This window comes from Saccopteryx bilineata, chromosome 5 (assembly GCF_036850765.1).
Source record: "Saccopteryx bilineata isolate mSacBil1 chromosome 5, mSacBil1_pri_phased_curated, whole genome shotgun sequence".
NCBI lineage: Eukaryota > Metazoa > Chordata > Mammalia > Chiroptera > Emballonuridae > Saccopteryx > Saccopteryx bilineata.
This window is the reverse complement of record NC_089494.1, coordinates 78,098,361-78,115,196: the sequence shown is the minus strand read 5'-3', so window position 1 is coordinate 78,115,196 and position 16,836 is coordinate 78,098,361. Positions and strand designations below refer to the sequence as shown.

The 16,836-nt window shown below is 33.6% G+C and overlaps 1 protein-coding gene and 1 non-coding gene across 8 annotated transcripts in view; both read right to left on the bottom strand.

Annotated features, from left to right (window-relative positions):
* BAZ2B (bromodomain adjacent to zinc finger domain 2B) overlaps window positions 1-16,836 on the bottom strand; it is a 452,863-nt gene that overhangs the window by 59,571 nt on the left and 376,456 nt on the right. For 6 of the 7 annotated variants that reach the window (XM_066279494.1, XM_066279495.1, XM_066279497.1 and 3 more), the window contains 8 exons: window positions 15,062-15,272; window positions 8,555-8,647; window positions 8,384-8,445; window positions 5,958-6,023; window positions 3,843-3,908; window positions 2,179-2,223; window positions 1,903-1,935; window positions 608-673 (listed from right to left, as the gene is read on the bottom strand). In XM_066279494.1, the coding sequence (XP_066135591.1) occupies window positions 608-673; window positions 1,903-1,935; window positions 2,179-2,223; window positions 3,843-3,908; window positions 5,958-6,023; window positions 8,384-8,445; window positions 8,555-8,647; window positions 15,062-15,272 (642 nt within the window). The remainder of the gene's footprint in view (window positions 1-607; window positions 674-1,902; window positions 1,936-2,178; window positions 2,224-3,842; window positions 3,909-5,957; window positions 6,024-8,383; window positions 8,446-8,554; window positions 8,648-15,061; window positions 15,273-16,836) is intronic. The other variant, XM_066279501.1, reaches the window with a different exon arrangement.
* Window positions 5,773-5,901, bottom strand: LOC136307242 (small nucleolar RNA SNORA21). The gene has a single exon (XR_010725901.1). It is a non-coding gene; the product is annotated as a small nucleolar RNA SNORA21 (small nucleolar RNA).

The window sequence follows — 16,836 nt, the reverse complement described above, 5'->3', positions numbered from 1 at the left end:
AATCTAAGTCTCTCAAACTCAAAAGCTCCAGTTATAATGGCCAACTGTTTTAATGCAAAGTGTATTCCTTTGTAACATATTTTAAATGTTAACTGATGTCTATTAAATTCCAATTAAGCTCATTTTGACTTACTTCAGTAAATTTCTTATTCTGAATTATCTGTCAAAAGTCTATTTTAAAGAAAGCACTTAGTTATAATTTTATATGTAGGATGCTAACAATAATTTGGAAGGCAGAAGTCCCTAGTTGGCCTGACTAGTGTTTAAATGAGGACACACAGAACTTGTCTAGGCATGCTGTAATATTAATTTGTGAAACTGTGATTACAGTAATAAATAGCTACTTTTATCTGAACGAATGTCATTTTCTTCATTAAAAAAGATAATTAAAATCTCAGTTCAAAAAATTAATACATATATTGGAATCCTCCTTGCATTCTTTTATGTTATAACACTAAGTTACTATCTCTAACCTTCGGTTTGCTTATGAAAGCCTGTAAATCATGATTAACCCATACTCAAAAAAAATTTATATTTAGAAGACCCAATGCTTTAGGAAAAAATGTTAACTTATGATATTAATATTTTTCTAGAAAAACATACTTACTTCTGCTTTCTTACGAGCTTCCATAGCTTTCATAAGCATCATATGCTGTCGCCTTCTCTCTCGTTCCTATTAGGCCAGATAAAATTAGGAAAATAACTCGACTGTTGTTAATTTTCACAGTTTGATTTTCAAATGGAAAAACAAAACAAAACAAAACAAAAAAACAACAACTCAGTATAGCATGTTTAGCATTTATAGACAAGTCACAGTCAATACTAAATATAGGACAAGAATGGCCAGTCTGTGCATGTTTTAGTTCAGGTTTAGAAAGCAAATACAAGAACAATCAAAAGCAAAAAGGTAAAGCAATGAACATGGAGACAGTGTAAACAGAAGCATACAAGATTTACTTATGGTCAGTTGTGATGCTCCTTCAAAAGCTGGCAGAACAAAAAGCATAATGGTTGGCTGAAACAGGTCAGTTACCTTACATCTGCTATTAGAAAAACCACAAATATGTACTATAGCCAATTAAACTAAAGGTTGTATCGTTCTTAAATTTTTAGATCAGGCTGAAATTGATTTATAATTACTTTTAACTTTATAATTTTAAAATTATTTTTATTTCAAGTATACATTCATTTTGTAAATCCAATAAACCACCAACATGTTAGAGTTTGTATACCAATTTAAACCAGTCGTGGTTCATATACCAACACCAATAAAATGGGTGACTCCTATTTACTGATGTCTGCCACTTGGTGCGCTATTAAAGCCACAAAAGCTGCACCATGGGCTAGTAAGTGGAATCTAAAAGGTACAGTATAAAAATAAGGTAAGCACTAGCTTACTATAATAATCTCATTTTCTTTAAAATAAAAAAAAATCAGTTATAATATTTAATCAATTTTTTGTTTAAATATATGTGGTCCCCCTAAAGGGATATTTAGTTCTAAAATTTGTCTTTAAAACCAGAATATATTTCATATTCTCTCATTAACCTAACTCAAAATTCCCATTTTAGTCAATGGCAGTTTTGAGTCTAGAATAATGGAAGAATATGCATCATAATTGTCTCAAATTGTGCAGTGATCTAACTTTTACTGTGACATCAGTAATGTTAATTTTTAGACAGCAGCCTTATATAAGGCTTGTACAATTCAATGAAAAATCTTGGAGATGCATCATACTTCTTTATAGACAGACAAGCAGATGTATGCAATGCACTGTGCTGTAAAGCCATGCAGCAGTATGTAATATGACAGCAGCCAGTGCTACACTTTATGCATTGCTATGACAACCATATATCACAACCAAATCACAATGCGGTGTTAGATGTACAAAAATAAACATACCCATACCATATCTAGTCTATGCCTCTCCAACTCCTGGTAGAAAGAGTTGGCACAACATTATGAAACAGAAATCACAGAGTCACGAAACCAATTTTTAACCCCCCAAAAGACACCAATACCAAAGCAAGGCAATAAACTATAAGATGAAGGAAAAACTTAAGCAGAAATTACATTGAAAATATTTAAGAAAATATTTTGAAAATTTTGTCCAAAATAGATTTAAGAAAAATAATAAAATGTACAGTTCAACAATTATATAACTATATGTATACAGACCTGATGCTTCAGAAGAACAGCTTGTTGTCTTCTCATTTCTTTTTCCTTAAAGACAAGAAACTTTTAATATATAATTTTGAGGGGAAGATTTAGAACATGCTACAAGTATTTAAAAAATCCTTTTCTGATATTCTATAGTCTTCCACTAGGTTTAAACATATAAAATTGCAAATATTTATATCATTTTTTAATTATAAAATGGCAATTTCATGTGGTTCTATCTAATACATAAAAATGGTATACAAGTAGCACGGATCTTTATTCAGTAGCCATTTAAATGTAAAATTCAGTAGCTAATAGCATACTTCGATGGCACATTCATTGAATTGACTAGTTAGATGGTCAGAGCACATCAGATACAACTGGCACGTGTATTATTTTTTAGTATTTTAATATATTTGGCACAAGTTTCATATCTAGCTGATTAGAACTCGTTAAAGTTTGAATATAAATTCTCAAATATACTCTAAAATTAACAGCAGCTCTACCATTTCTATATACTGGGCATGAATGAGAGTGACATAGACAAGGGGATTAGCCTGAGACCTTTGTGCCCACCTATGATTCAGGGTTCCACCCCAAGGGTATGGGGCTTAATACAAACAACACTGTGAATGCCACCAATTTAAGTATTTTTATAAAGGTAAGATATGGATCAAATTAATATTAAGGACAGCCATGAAAGGAAGTAGAAATCTAAAGAATAAAGTAGTAGAGTCTATGTGGAAAAGGTAAGTTTTCTGGCTTTATAAGCTATATTGTCGTGGCTATTACAGAACTGTATGATCACTCAGCTACCCTGTTTCAGTATTCAATTACCAAAAAAAGTGGAAGGTAAGGAGTGGAACGCGTGTGGCACAGGTGTCTAAGTTTCTTATACTTCATGCCAGAAATCAAACCTAAAACATCCCCAAACAATATCTGAAGTTTCAATAATTAACAATGGCTAATTTTATTATTGGTATATAACAGTTGATGGAGTTAGCTTTTTCTTTTTGTAGCCTTTTCATCTTTAATACTGTAGTTAAAATAGAACATTAACAAAGAGAAAGTTATACAATAAGAAGAGAATCAGATTTGGAACACAATTTGAAACATAAACATAAATAACACAAATAGCTTTGGGGAGATCATTCTTATCCAGCAAAACTATATACAGGTATTATGCAATAGTTTGCATTTCTGATTTGATATCTTCTATTTAAAGAGCTCAAAGCATCACATAAAACCTGTATAATTAAATAAAAAAATAAACATACACTATACATACAATAAAAGCACACATTATACACATGTTGTTATCTGTGCTATTTTTAGTCATTTTGAGGGGAGCTACCTTTTTTTTTTTAAGAGAGAGAGCGAGCGGGAGGAAGGAGGAGAGATGAGAAGCATCAACTTGAGTTGTGTCACTTTAGTTGTTCATTGATAGCTTCTCATACATGCCTTGACCAGGGGGCTCAAGCCAAGCAGTGAGCCCTTGCTCAAGCCAGCAACCTGAAGATTTCAAACCTGGGACCTCAGCGTCTCAGGTCGACATTCTATCCACTGCGCCACCACTGGTCAGGCAGAGGAGAGCTACTTTTATTCATATAACTGATACTGGTATAACATTATGTAATTTTTATTTTTGGACAACAAAAATTCTGATTCTCATCTAAACTAACCTTTATTCGTTTCTCGGCCTCCAATAATTTGGCATTTGCCGCTTCTTCTTTCTTTTTCTTTTTCGCCTGTGCATGCAAAACAGGTCTCAAAGTCATGCAACAGCACCATAACTTCAAAATAATCTCAGACTTGAAAATGGGGCTACATGCTTCACAAGGTACAAAACAATATGTAACATATATGTAGACAATGACAGATTTCCCAGTTAACATTATATTTAACATACTACTTTCATTTTTAATATATAAATATCAAGATGCACAAAAGATTCTTAAATGTGTAAGAGTATGTCAGATTTCTTATCCTCTTATTCTGTTAAAAGTCTGAAATAATAGTTTATTTTACTTTAAAATTTAATCACAGAAAAAAATGATTCTATTTCACTTACTTTTTCTGATTTTGTGAAAGTAAAACATGATTACTTTAAAATTTAGAGAACAGGATAGATTTTAACTGATAAATAAAGGTTATTTAAAGAATAAATCAGTAATATTTAAAATTTTGCACATCTACTTTATTTGAAATTTCTTTTTTAATACATGAATCTGAGATTTTAAAAAAGCCATTATTCAGTAATGTTTAAATGAAACATAGTAAATCTGATTACTCCTAGCTGTATTTTGTGGTTAAATTAAAAAGTGTTTTGTTTTTTAAAAAAAACAAAACAGAATAGAAACATAAACTTTCGTGAAGTATATTCTGAATATCAAGTTCATGCTATCAAATTTGAGTTTTAGAATCTTAAGTCATCAACTATCTAGTAGTTATTCTCAATTTACTTTTAGAAATATTTTCTATTGGAGGGCTTTAAATTAATTTGAAATGGGAAAAGAAATATGCATATATTTCTTGAAGGAAAAAGCCTGTACCAAGGAAAACTTCAGTTATCTGGAGCCCTCAGGGAATAAACTGTTCTATACAGCAATAGTTTCTATCCTTTTTTTTTAAGTGAGAAGAGGGGAGATAGTGAGATAGACTCCGGCATGCACCCGACCAGGACCCACCCAGCAACCTCCGTCTAAGGCCAAGGCTCAGACCAACTGAGCTATCTTTCCTCAGTGCCCGGAGCTGAGGGACCAACTGAGGCACTGGCTGCAGGAGGAAAAGATAGATAGAAGGGGGAGAGGGTGGGGAAGAGAAGCAGATGGTTACTTCTCCTGTGTGCCCTGACTGGGAATTGAACACAGGACAGCAATAGTTTCTTGAATAGGTGAGAGTTTAAAATTAATAACTTTAAACATTAAAAGTTTATTTTCACTATTTTAGATTGAAATAATTTTGAGATGTGTGCCATCTTAGACACAGTACACTAAAAACTTTGCTTTTTTTATGATTTATCCTAAATATCAGTTATTATATACACAGTTTGATAAAGCAATGCTTTTCAACTATTAAGTTGTTGAAAATTGCTTGCTATTCAACTAAAAGATTATAGACTGTTTTAAATTCCTACATATGCTGGTTGGAGTTTTTCTATATTTTTCTCTTGCTGTCTTTTGGCTATTACTTTTGCTGATGTCAAATATGTCCTCTAGGCCTATCAGCCTGTGGGGAAGAGGAATATATTAGAAACCAGAAAACTAAGCTGGTTAGACTGTTTCTACATTTAAAATTTAATCTTGTAATGTTTCATTTCTAAATTAAAAGAAAATATCTGACTCTAAGTCCTGATGACTTTTCCACAAGTAAAGAACCTGGTTTTAGCGCATGATGTTTATGACAACCACACTGACTGTTCAGAGGTTTTCCCGTTTTCTTTCTCGGCATCTTATTTCTCGTTTCCAGTGCTGGGATAAAATAAGCTTGTTAAATAAGGTTCCGATAAGGTTTTACTATATGCATGATGTTTAAAGAGAATTTCTGATCAATATTTTATTTATATAAGAGAACTTGTATGTAAATTTTTTTCTCTTTTCTTTCATTCTTTCACCCTGTCACACCACCCATTGAAGCAAAACAACACGACACGCTGCTGCTTCACCCAAAAGCGGTGTTTTTACTTTGCCCTTTCTTGACGGCTCAGTGAGTCATTAGCAAAACGAGTGCTTTAAAAAGGGGGTATGTAAATTTTTTATGTTAGCAGACTTTAATTATATCAAATTTAAGAATTCTACCTCTAGAATTTGCTGGGCTCGAAGTTCTTTTTCCATTCTGATTTGTTGTATTCTTTTAATTTTTTCCTGTAGAAAAAAATTACAATTAAACATGATAAAGTAAACTAAATATCTAGGTGAATTATTTAAGTGGAATGAAATAATTTGGTGTAAATATATAACTAGCAAAGGTCACCATGGTGAGTATAAAATTTCATTAGTTTAGCACTATATGTGTATTCATGTTAAATTAATGTGATTCTATAAAATTTCTCAAAACAATTTATAAAGTACAAGTGCTAAATAAGTATATAGAAAGCAGATAAACCATGTTGATTAAACTCATTTAACCTGTGGATCTTTATAAATATTTGCAATTATAAATAATACTTGCTTTAAAATAAATATAGGATAAAATGGTATATAAAAATAGTGTATCAAAAACCAGAAAACCTAAGCTAGTTCTGTGTTACTGTCATTCATTGCATGATCTCAAGCAAGTAACTACTCTGGTATAAAATAAGGAGCGCTGCTTGCTCTTTCTCCATGTCGTAATTAAAAATGCTTTAAAAAAGATATAGTGCCACACAACTGTAATAGATTATTATTAACAGTTTCCATACTATAACTTCTTATACTATGAATACCATGATGACATTACTTTTAATTACTACAATAAGCAAAATTCAGAAATAATCTGTAACATTGTTTAAAAATAAATTACTTACAATTTTATATTCTAAGGAAATATTCATATGAAATAATTGGTAGTCATACTATTAGTTATCAACTTAGAATTTAGTGAACATTAAAATTTTCAGAAGAACTCTACATTATGAATTGAAAGGAACCTTAGAAATAACCACATCAAATCCAACCCAAGCCATTTATTTATCAGTTATTTACATAATGATACAATTAACTTCATTTCATATTCAGAAATAACTGTTTGCTGTTAAAAAAGTTCTAAAGAATAGTTAGTTTAAAGTAGTTTCTCCCAATTTCCTTTCTGCATTAATGGTTATCTGAATATGTAGGACATGATAGAGTAGTTCACATATTCCCTTTTTTTTTTTTTTTTGGTATTTTTCTGAAGCTGGAAATGGGGAGAGACAGTAAGACTGACTCCCAGGGGCGAGGCTCTGCCCACCAGGGGGCGATGCTCTGCCCCTCCGGGGCGTCGCTCTGCCGCGACCAGAGCCACTCTAGCGCCTGGGGCAGAGGCCAAGGAGCCATCCCCAGTGCCCAGGCCATCTTTGCTCCAATGGAGCCTTGGCTGCGGGAGGGGAAGAGAGAGACAGAGAGGAAGGAGGGGGTGGGGTGGAGAAGCAAACGGGCGCTTCTCCTGTGTGCCCTGGCCGGGAATCGAACCCGGGTCCCCTGCACGCCAGGCCAACGCTCTACCGCTGAGCCAACCGGCCAGGGCCCACATATTCCCTTTTTAAATAAAGTGGAATATCATATCAGGTAATGCTTTTCCTATATGAATTTAAAAATTACTTCATCTACTGATACTATTTTGAATACTACACAGAGGAAGAATATTATAGATAAACAACAGAATGCTAGATATGCTGAAATAATTCTTTCATTATTTTTTTCTGCAGTAGTAATTTATAATTTAATATCTATCTCAGAGCAATTAGAAGCAATAGAGGCAAATCTTATTCTATCTAACTTAAATTTTTTACTAGTACTTCACATATTTTAGGACAAGTGTTTTTAAAATTTGAACATTTAAGCACTACTCATCATTACTGATACATTACTTTTTTGTTTTAAGCAAGGAGAGAGACAGAGAGATAGGAAGAACGGGAGAAATAAACAGGGACAGACAGAAAGGGAGAGAGATGAGAAGCATCAATTCTTTGTTGGGACACCTTAGTTGTTTATTGATTGCTTTCTCATATGTGCCTTGACCAGGGGCTACAGCTGAGCAAGTGACCCCTTGCTCAAGCCAGTGACCTTGGGCTCAAGTCAGCGACCTTTGGGCTCAAGCCAATGACCATAAGGTTGTGTCTATGATCCCACGCTCAAGCTGGCGACCTCAAGTTTTCAAACCTGGGTCCTCTGCGTCCCAGGCTGATGCTCTATACACTGCACCACCGTCGGATCAGGTAATTATTGATACATTAATTTTTAAAGTTTGATAGTTGTTCAAGATGTGAACTTACATTCAACTTTTATAAGGATATTAAAAATAGTTACTCAAATTTATGTTTGTTAATCATTTCTTAGGCAACATGGAATAAGGAGGCTTGGTTTAGAAATGAAGTATATTTTAACTAATGGAAAATAAAAACTTTCTAAATAAGATACATAACATTAATTTGAAATACAGTAATTTCAGAAATCAAAATGAAAATAATGGTAGTATTTTATATATACAAATAGATCCACCAAATAACATCAGGGTTTTAAGAGTTAGTTCCAGAGTGCACACTTACCTGTTGTTTCATAATCTTCATCTGCTCTTTCTGCTTTCGCTTCTCCTCCGCAGCCATTATTGCTGTCATAAAACACCAAAGCACAGATAGCATTAGGAAAAGAATGAAAAAAGTCTTTTATGAATTCCCCAATATTTACTCTTCAAGTTTGTTATCACTGAAATCGCCCACCTTGTTGTTTTTTAGCTTCTTTGGCCACCCGAGCCTGTTCCTGCTTTTGGAGTTTTCTCAAAAGCTTTATTTGTGCTGCTTGCCTGGCTATTTCTGAAAAACACAGAATTTCAAAACGCAATTAACAACTTTATGTAACTGCCAATCTGAAACAAACTGAAAGCTATAAAACTGGTATTATCATGAAGGACATAATTTTTTAAGAAAACTGCCTAAGGTTAGGTACCAGGTAGGAAAATGGTGTGGCAGAAAAACATCATGTTCATTTTCCCTAGAAATTGCCAATCTGTTTCATCAGATATGATCCCATACATGGAACTACCCAAAAATGATGCTTCTCTTAATTCTCATCAGAGAATAATCTAAGCATTTTTTTTTTCACATTTCATGTAATAGCTACTTAGTATGTAAGTAGTGGCTAATATGCAAAAAAGTGATATAACTTCAGTCTTAAAAACAACAAAATGTATAAAAAAGAAAAAGAACCCAAAATTAAACAAACATAAAGTCACCCTAAACTTAACATTTCAATCTACTATAAAAATGGTAGTTTCTGAATCTAGTGAAATCTTCATTTGTGAAAGAGAAGAACTAAATCTCCTAAATAAAAGGAGTACAGAGTAAAGGACAACTTGGTTCTCATAGCTTTTAAGGACAAAGGTATGACTGGAATAAGATAACATAACTAATGATCCCAGATCTTCATTTCACCCTCCATCCATATCACTTACAACATGACTTTACAGCTCCTTTCAATTAAACATGGAAATGATTTTTTGTTCCTTGACTCTGAGTTCAGTCATGTGATCTTCTTTGGCCAATAGAATGTTAGCAGTTGTGATGCAAGAGAAGTTTGAAAACTGTACTTGTACCCTTTTTACTTTCCTCTTTGCCTTGCCCTTTACTATGAGGACATGTTTGGGCTAGGCTGCTGGGAGTTGGGACCCCGGAAGCCAGTTGACTCCCGCACGTAAACAAGAATAGCCAAGATTAGCAGTGCCGCCTAACTTACCTTCAGCTGATTCCATCTGCACAAGCAATGAATGCTTTGTGCTAGTCACCACTGAGGTTTTGTGGTCGGTTGTTTCCCAGCATAATTGTGGCAACAGGTAATTGATATAGAAAACATGTTTGCCATGCTTTCTCTGGTAGCAAACTTGGTCAGAATACTTCTAACTATAAAAGTGGTATGTCATAATACCACTCATAAAATCATTTTGGAAAATACTTTACATTAAACATTGTTTTAAACTATGTACAGATGAAGTTATAAAAAATCTATATATTATATTCATCAATAATGAATATGATTGCTTAACAACTGAATTAGTTGAGCTCTATTAATAATTTCTACCATTTATTGACTGTAGAATAAAATTTACATAATCTTGTTTAATCTTCATAACAAATTTATAAGATAGGCAATATTATATCCAACTTACAAAAGAAATAACAAGGCTCAAGGAAGTTAAATAGCACAGTCAAGATATAAATCCAGGTTTTTCTGATTCCACAGTCTATTTGCTATTATTTTTGAAGCCTTTAAGAAAAAAATTTTGAATACTTTTTTTTTGAGAGACACAGACAGAAAGGAAGGGAAAGAGAGAGGAAAGAGAGAGTAAGAAGCATTAACTCGTTGCTTCACTTTAGTTGTTCATTAATTGCTTCTTGTATGTGCCTTGACTGAAGGGCTCAAGTAGAGCCAGGGACCCCCTTACTCAAGCCTGTGACCGTGGGCTCAAGCCAGTGACCTTGGGATCATGTCAATGATCCTATACTGAAGCCAGTGACCCTGTGCTCAAGCTGGCGATATCGGAGTTTTGAGCTGATCCCAGGCTGATGCTGTATCAATTGTGCTACCACCATTCAGGCATAATTTTAAACTTTTGAGATTTTAGATAAGAACTTATCTCTTTATTCTTGTAACAGGTGAGGTAAACTTGGTCACTATGGCTGATTTTCTATCATCAAGACTTAAAAGGGGGAGGGCGTGTACAGGGGTCTCATTTTATCTAGTAAACTGAAAGTGTTAATGAAAGATGTAAGGGAAGCTCATGTAAAGTAGATCTCCAATTTAATAATGTTCATTAGGGGTTATAAATATCATCAAAAATTTCTGAGCTAGATAAAAAGGATCTATTTACTATATTCTTTGGGGATTAAAAATCTATAAAATGCCCCACAGAATCAGCAACCTCTGCTAATAACATACCTGAAGGGTACTGTTCTCATCTATGATAGTATCAGGTAAATACTTAACATTTAAGAATTAAAATCTTTCAATGAATTCTGCTATAAAGACCTAAATATGTCTTAAAATGTAAGATGTATTAATTGGTTAAAAAAATGTGGCCTAAGTATGACCTTTTATTCCAAGCTAAATAGATGCTAATAACAGAGGTTTGGCTTATATATATACATTATCTATAATACATATAGATGTATAATTGTTAATTAATATATCAGTTGGTTTTAAGCCCCACAAGTACACAACAATTTTTATTTTTAAACTCTTAGTACAGAAAATATTTTAAATTGAACTCGTATCTTTTCATTTTAGCAAAAAAGACATAATGATATAATTTTGATTAATTTTTAAAATTATGTACCTTAAATTTTATATTAGGAAAAAAATTTATATTAGGAGCAGTAAGAAATGTGAAATGAAAAAAATGTTAAAAAACTAAGGACACAACGGAGGGAGGAAAGTAAGAAACCTACAAAGTTTACTCAGGCTATGAGAAATAAACTGCTCCAAATATCTCATTTATTTGGTTTATCATTGCTAAAAATACTATCAGTTATAAATATCTTTAAAATATTAATTAAAAAGTATCTGTTATAATCACCTGTTTAAATTTTAAAGATAAAACTTTATTTTGTAAAAAGTTTATTTTCATATAGAATTAGAGATATTTTAAATATAATACATTTCTTTGATTCTATGATGCCTTTTTATACGTTAAAAATCTAAATGTGTCTGATTTTCATATTCAAACCGTGTCAGACTCTTGTCTGTAGTCTCTGAGAAATGAGTGAGCTCTCCTGACACAATGCTTAACGGTATGTTCAAAGTTTGCATTTATTTTACTGTTCTGAACCTCAAATTAAGTTCAATTTTTCAGTCTAGTTGAATCCTAGCAAGATGATACTAGACTGATGATGGGAGCGAAGACAGAAAAAGGTATGAGGGGATGAATGGTGCTGGACAGAGACTTTACTTGGGGAGGTGAACCTACACAACACTGTGTACTGAAGATGTATAGAATTGTGCTCCTGAAACCTGTATAATTTTGTTAACCAATGTCACTCCAATAAAGTCAATTTAAAAAAGAAACTTCTAGCCTGACCAGGCTGTGGCACAGTGGATAGAGCACTGGACTGGGATGTGGAGGACCCAGATTCGAGACCCCGAGGTTGCCAGCTTGAGCGCGGGCTCATCTGGTTTGAGCAAGGCTCACCAGCTTGAGCCAAAGGTCACTGGCTTGAGCAAGGGGTTACTCGGTCTGCTGTAGGGCCCCCTCCATCAAGGCACATATGAGAAATCAATCAATGAACAACTAAGGAACCGCAACGAAGAACTGATGTTTCTTCTCATCTCTCTCCCTTCCTGTCTGTCTGTCCCTATCTGCCCCTCTCTCTGACTCTCTCTGTCTCTACCACAAAAATTTAAAAAAAGAAACTTTTAGAGTCTACTCAGTTTAACTCCTCCAAACTTTCAATGTAGAAGCCTTTTAGAAATAAAAGGTGATAAAGTGATTTGTCCCTACTTTATTTTCTTACCAAGAAAAAAAACATGTAAACTGATAAATATTAGTAATAATTATTCATTTACTGCTTTATATACAAGTTGAGAAAGAATACACACACATACAGTAAAGTCAAAGCTAACAATGTTTGCAAAATGCAACATAACAATAAGGGAGAAATATGTAACAAAAAAACCATTTGAAATCTAGAGGGAGGTCCTGGTCAGTCGGGTCAGTGGTAGAGCATTGCCCAGCATGTGGATGACCCAGGTTCAATCTCCAGTCAGGGCACACAGGAGAAGCAACCATCCGTTTCTCCACCCCTCTACCTCTCCTATCTCTTTCTCTATCTCTCTCTTCCCCTCCCACAGCCATGGCTCAGTTGGAGCAAGTTGGCCCCAGGCACTGAGGATGGCTCCATGGCTTCGCCTAAGGTGCCAAAATAGCTCAGTTACCAAGCATCGGAGCAAAGGCTCCAGATAGAGCATCACTCAGTAGGCGGCTTGCCAAATGGATCCCAGTTGGGGAACATGCAGGAGTCTTTCCATCTGCCTCCCTGCTTCTCACTTAAGAAAAATTTTAAAAAGAAAAAAGAAAGAAAAAATCTAGAGGGAGCAAAATCATTGGGCAAAAGATGAATAATTAACTTCTATTATGATAAAATAAAATTTAGTTAATTTTTGCCTGGCCTCTGGTGGTGAAGTAGATAAAGTATTGACCTAGAATGCTGAGGTCACTGGTTTGAAACCCTGGGCTTGCCAGTAAAGGAAAATATAACAAGCAATCACATATAAATTAACAACTATAGTAAAGCAACTAGGAATTGAAACTTCTCACTCCACCCCCTCCTCTTTCTGCAAAATAAATAAATAAAATCTTTAAAAAAATTAATTTTGAAAATATCAAGCTGCCATTTTGGACTAGGTACTAATATTTGTATTAGAAATGAAAAACCCATGTTTTGGATACTAGTTACTATCAAGCTTTCTTATTTTATGCAAACAATGCACATTCCCTACCACTATACATTCTTCAGAAGAGTGAATGGTTTACGACAATAATAAATATAAAAACTCACCATGTACACCTATATCTGTTAATGTATTAACATTTTTAAAAACCTTCACTAGTAATCAACTATTCAAGGGAGATGAAAGTCTTAATAGAAACCACATAAATGACATCAAAATATTTAACATGCAAAGGAGGAGGAAAAATTATAGGACATTAAGTTATATGCCAGGCAGTTAACTTGCATGCTTGCTATTGGTAGAAGTATAAAGTGGTACAAACTTTTTGAAGATAGTAGTTCCCTATTATTTACCAAAATGAAAAATGCATATATCCTTTGACTGAGAGATTCTATCGCTAAGAAATTATACTATAAATAGCCATACCTATAGAAGAATGTAAAAATATGTGTAATACATATGTATTGCGGTATTATTTGGGATAGCAACAGCTTACACAGTCATTAGAGACTGACCAAATGAAGTATGATAAAGCAATATGTGGATTTCTTACTACTATTCAGCATTAAAATCATAAGGTAGATTTACAAGCCTTGATACAGAAAGATGTTCAAGAAAAATGACATGGGAAAAAAGCAAGCTGAATAGTATATACACTATAAATCCATTTATTTTAGAAATAAAAGGGGATGTAAGTATTACACGTTATATACACATACTTACATTGTATGTATGAGTGTGTGCGTGTGTGTGTACATGCACACAGTGTATGTGCTCACTTCTGGACAGATTAACAAAATACTGTTAACAATTTTACTCATAAGTTCTGTATTTAAAGTGAGTGAGAATAAGCTGTCTTATTTTAAAACACTTTATTCTATAAACTTTTGTTGTGGATATTTGTTTTACAATAAAAACAAAGCAGCTACAAAGAAGTCAATATTATGATGGTGTTCATAATAAACAAATAAATCAGGCTTTCTCTACAGGAAAATAAACTGGAGAAGTAGTAAAATCCGTTAGTCATTTTTGTCAATTTTTATAATTAAATTTTTTTACATTGATCTATGTGCTTATATATATATATGCCTTAAGAGGTTTCACATTTATAATTTATAACTCAAACTCATAGCAGAACTATATTATTTTAGTCAGCATTCTCTGTATCAGACATAACAGGAGAATTTCATGTTGATACTTTATGTATAAAATTAATTCATAGATGCATTTGAAGTTATTATGAGTACTTTGTACTTGGTAAGTGATAATTTATGTTGATCTTAAAAAGAATACATTTTAATTTAAATCTATTAGTTGGGCATTTGGAAAATATATGTAACATATCCAAATTACAGAGGAACCCAAACTAAAAGACTGGGGTTACTTACCAGTAATTGGAGTTCTCTGAAAATTTACTCCACAGATCCACATATTTTGGAGTTATTCCCTTGTGCCACCTCAAGGAATCGGGAGCTGTTAAAATGAGAATTTCCAGAAGGTTGGCACAACCTTAAGGTGTGTGCCAAGTGCTGGTTGATTCCTTTTCTGTGTGAGCCTTAAAAGCTTATCCCCACCTTTGTAATTCTAAACACAGAGGGTAGGATGTTTATAAGTGTGGCTCTTGAAAGGAGTTTACCTAATCAAAGAACTCCAGTTACCAGTGGGACTTCTTACTGTCTCGTTTATTATAACACAAATATCAACAATATCAGTCATTCATAAGTCAAAAGCCTAATAAATACTTTTTAGTACGGTTTTTGCAGTGTCAAACACAGTATGTTTTTTACCTTGAGCCTGCAGTTTTCTTAGCAGTTTGGCATCTGTGTTATCTAAAAATTCAGCACTGCCAACATTTGGAGGTCGACCCTTCCGGCGTCTCATCCTGGATTCCTCTCTTGCCCGCTGTCTGTCTGGATTTGGTGGTCTTCCTCTACGGCCTTCCATCGCTCTGATACGAGGAATGACATCCTCTTCTTTCAAAAGACACCATTGCATTCCCTTTGAATCAAAATTTTAGAGAAATAATATGTTACAAAATAAACAAGTGATCAACAGATCAGAAAATTCTAGGTAAATTTACAGATTTTGAAATTTATAAAGCAGATACAAACATTAGTAATTATATTTTTAAATTAATTTACACTTATATTTGTCGATGGCCTTTGGCATAATTTTGGTATTCTTACTTTAATGTCTTCAACTTTAAATACCTAAAGAGAATTATACATCTATAACATATAAATAGCAATATACACCTTCATCACCATTTCTGAACTATAATGACCATAATGTTGGCAGATAATTGAAAATGTTTATTGTGTGATGACACCCTATGGATTGTTCTCATGGGACATCAGTATAGTCAAACAGGCTATTTAAACAACCAATGAAAGATTCTCTTCAGAGAACTATTATAGATAACAAATAAAGAAGAAATGTAACAGTTAAAATATCAGTGTTTTGCATATCTGATGAATTTAATGGATCTAAGCATTTAACTTGAATGTTGTCAATCACCAAAAAGAGACACCAGATAGACATTAGCTTCCTAATGGAGGTTCACTTCATCACCCCTCTAAATTAGTCCTGCCTTACCAAAAAAATCAAAACTAGAATCGATTAAGCCTCTAGATTTAATTACTGTAATATCACAGGAAAAGAGGGTGAGAAGTGAATGTTAGATTATACAGCAAAATCTAGTCTATAGGAAAGTCTACAAATTACCCAATTTCTTCAAAAAATAAATTTCAGGGAGTACCTAGACCAGGGGTCTCAAACTTGCGGCCCCCGGGCCGCATGTGGCCCGCTGAACAATTTTGTGTGGCCCGCAGACTAATCCACGAAGTTCAAAATATTTTGGATAAAATTAAGTAAGCCTAGGGGCCTACTTGTATTTTTCATTTCTCTAGCATCCTAGCTAGATATTAGCTTAGTTAACAGCAGTTGTGATGCGAACTACAGTTTCTGGTCGTTTTGTGACACTGAGTAAACTGCATGTACGATTGTGCTTGTTGTACTGATTTTTTTTTTTGTTTTCAACTGCAGTGAGAAAAGTGTTGCGTAACAGTTGCCTTTTGTAGACCTAGTGCGGCCCGCCGAACGGCTGTGATCTTGCTCTGTGGCCCACATGCTGAGTTGAGTTTGAGACCCCTGACCTAGACTATAAGAAGCCTTACAATATATATTAAACAATCCCAAAGATACGTGTGGCCCTTATCAATAATACTGACTCAAACAAACAGAATGGTCAGGAAATTGTAACAATTATGGGACAACTGAAATTTGAACAAGGACTAATATTTGAGAAAATTAAGAAATTATTAATTTAAAGTGTGATAATGTTACTGCGGTACTTTTGTAGAAAACTAGAGTACTTATCTTTTAGAGAAATAAATAGAAATATTTACAGATGAAACAAGATTTGTCCATTCCGCAAAGTATAGAAGAGGATAAGCAATGGAGGTATAGATAATATTGGTCATATGGTAATTTCTAAAGCTGATGATGAGTACCTGATGTATATTATTCTGTCTACTGTTGCGTCTATTTGAGATTTAAGATT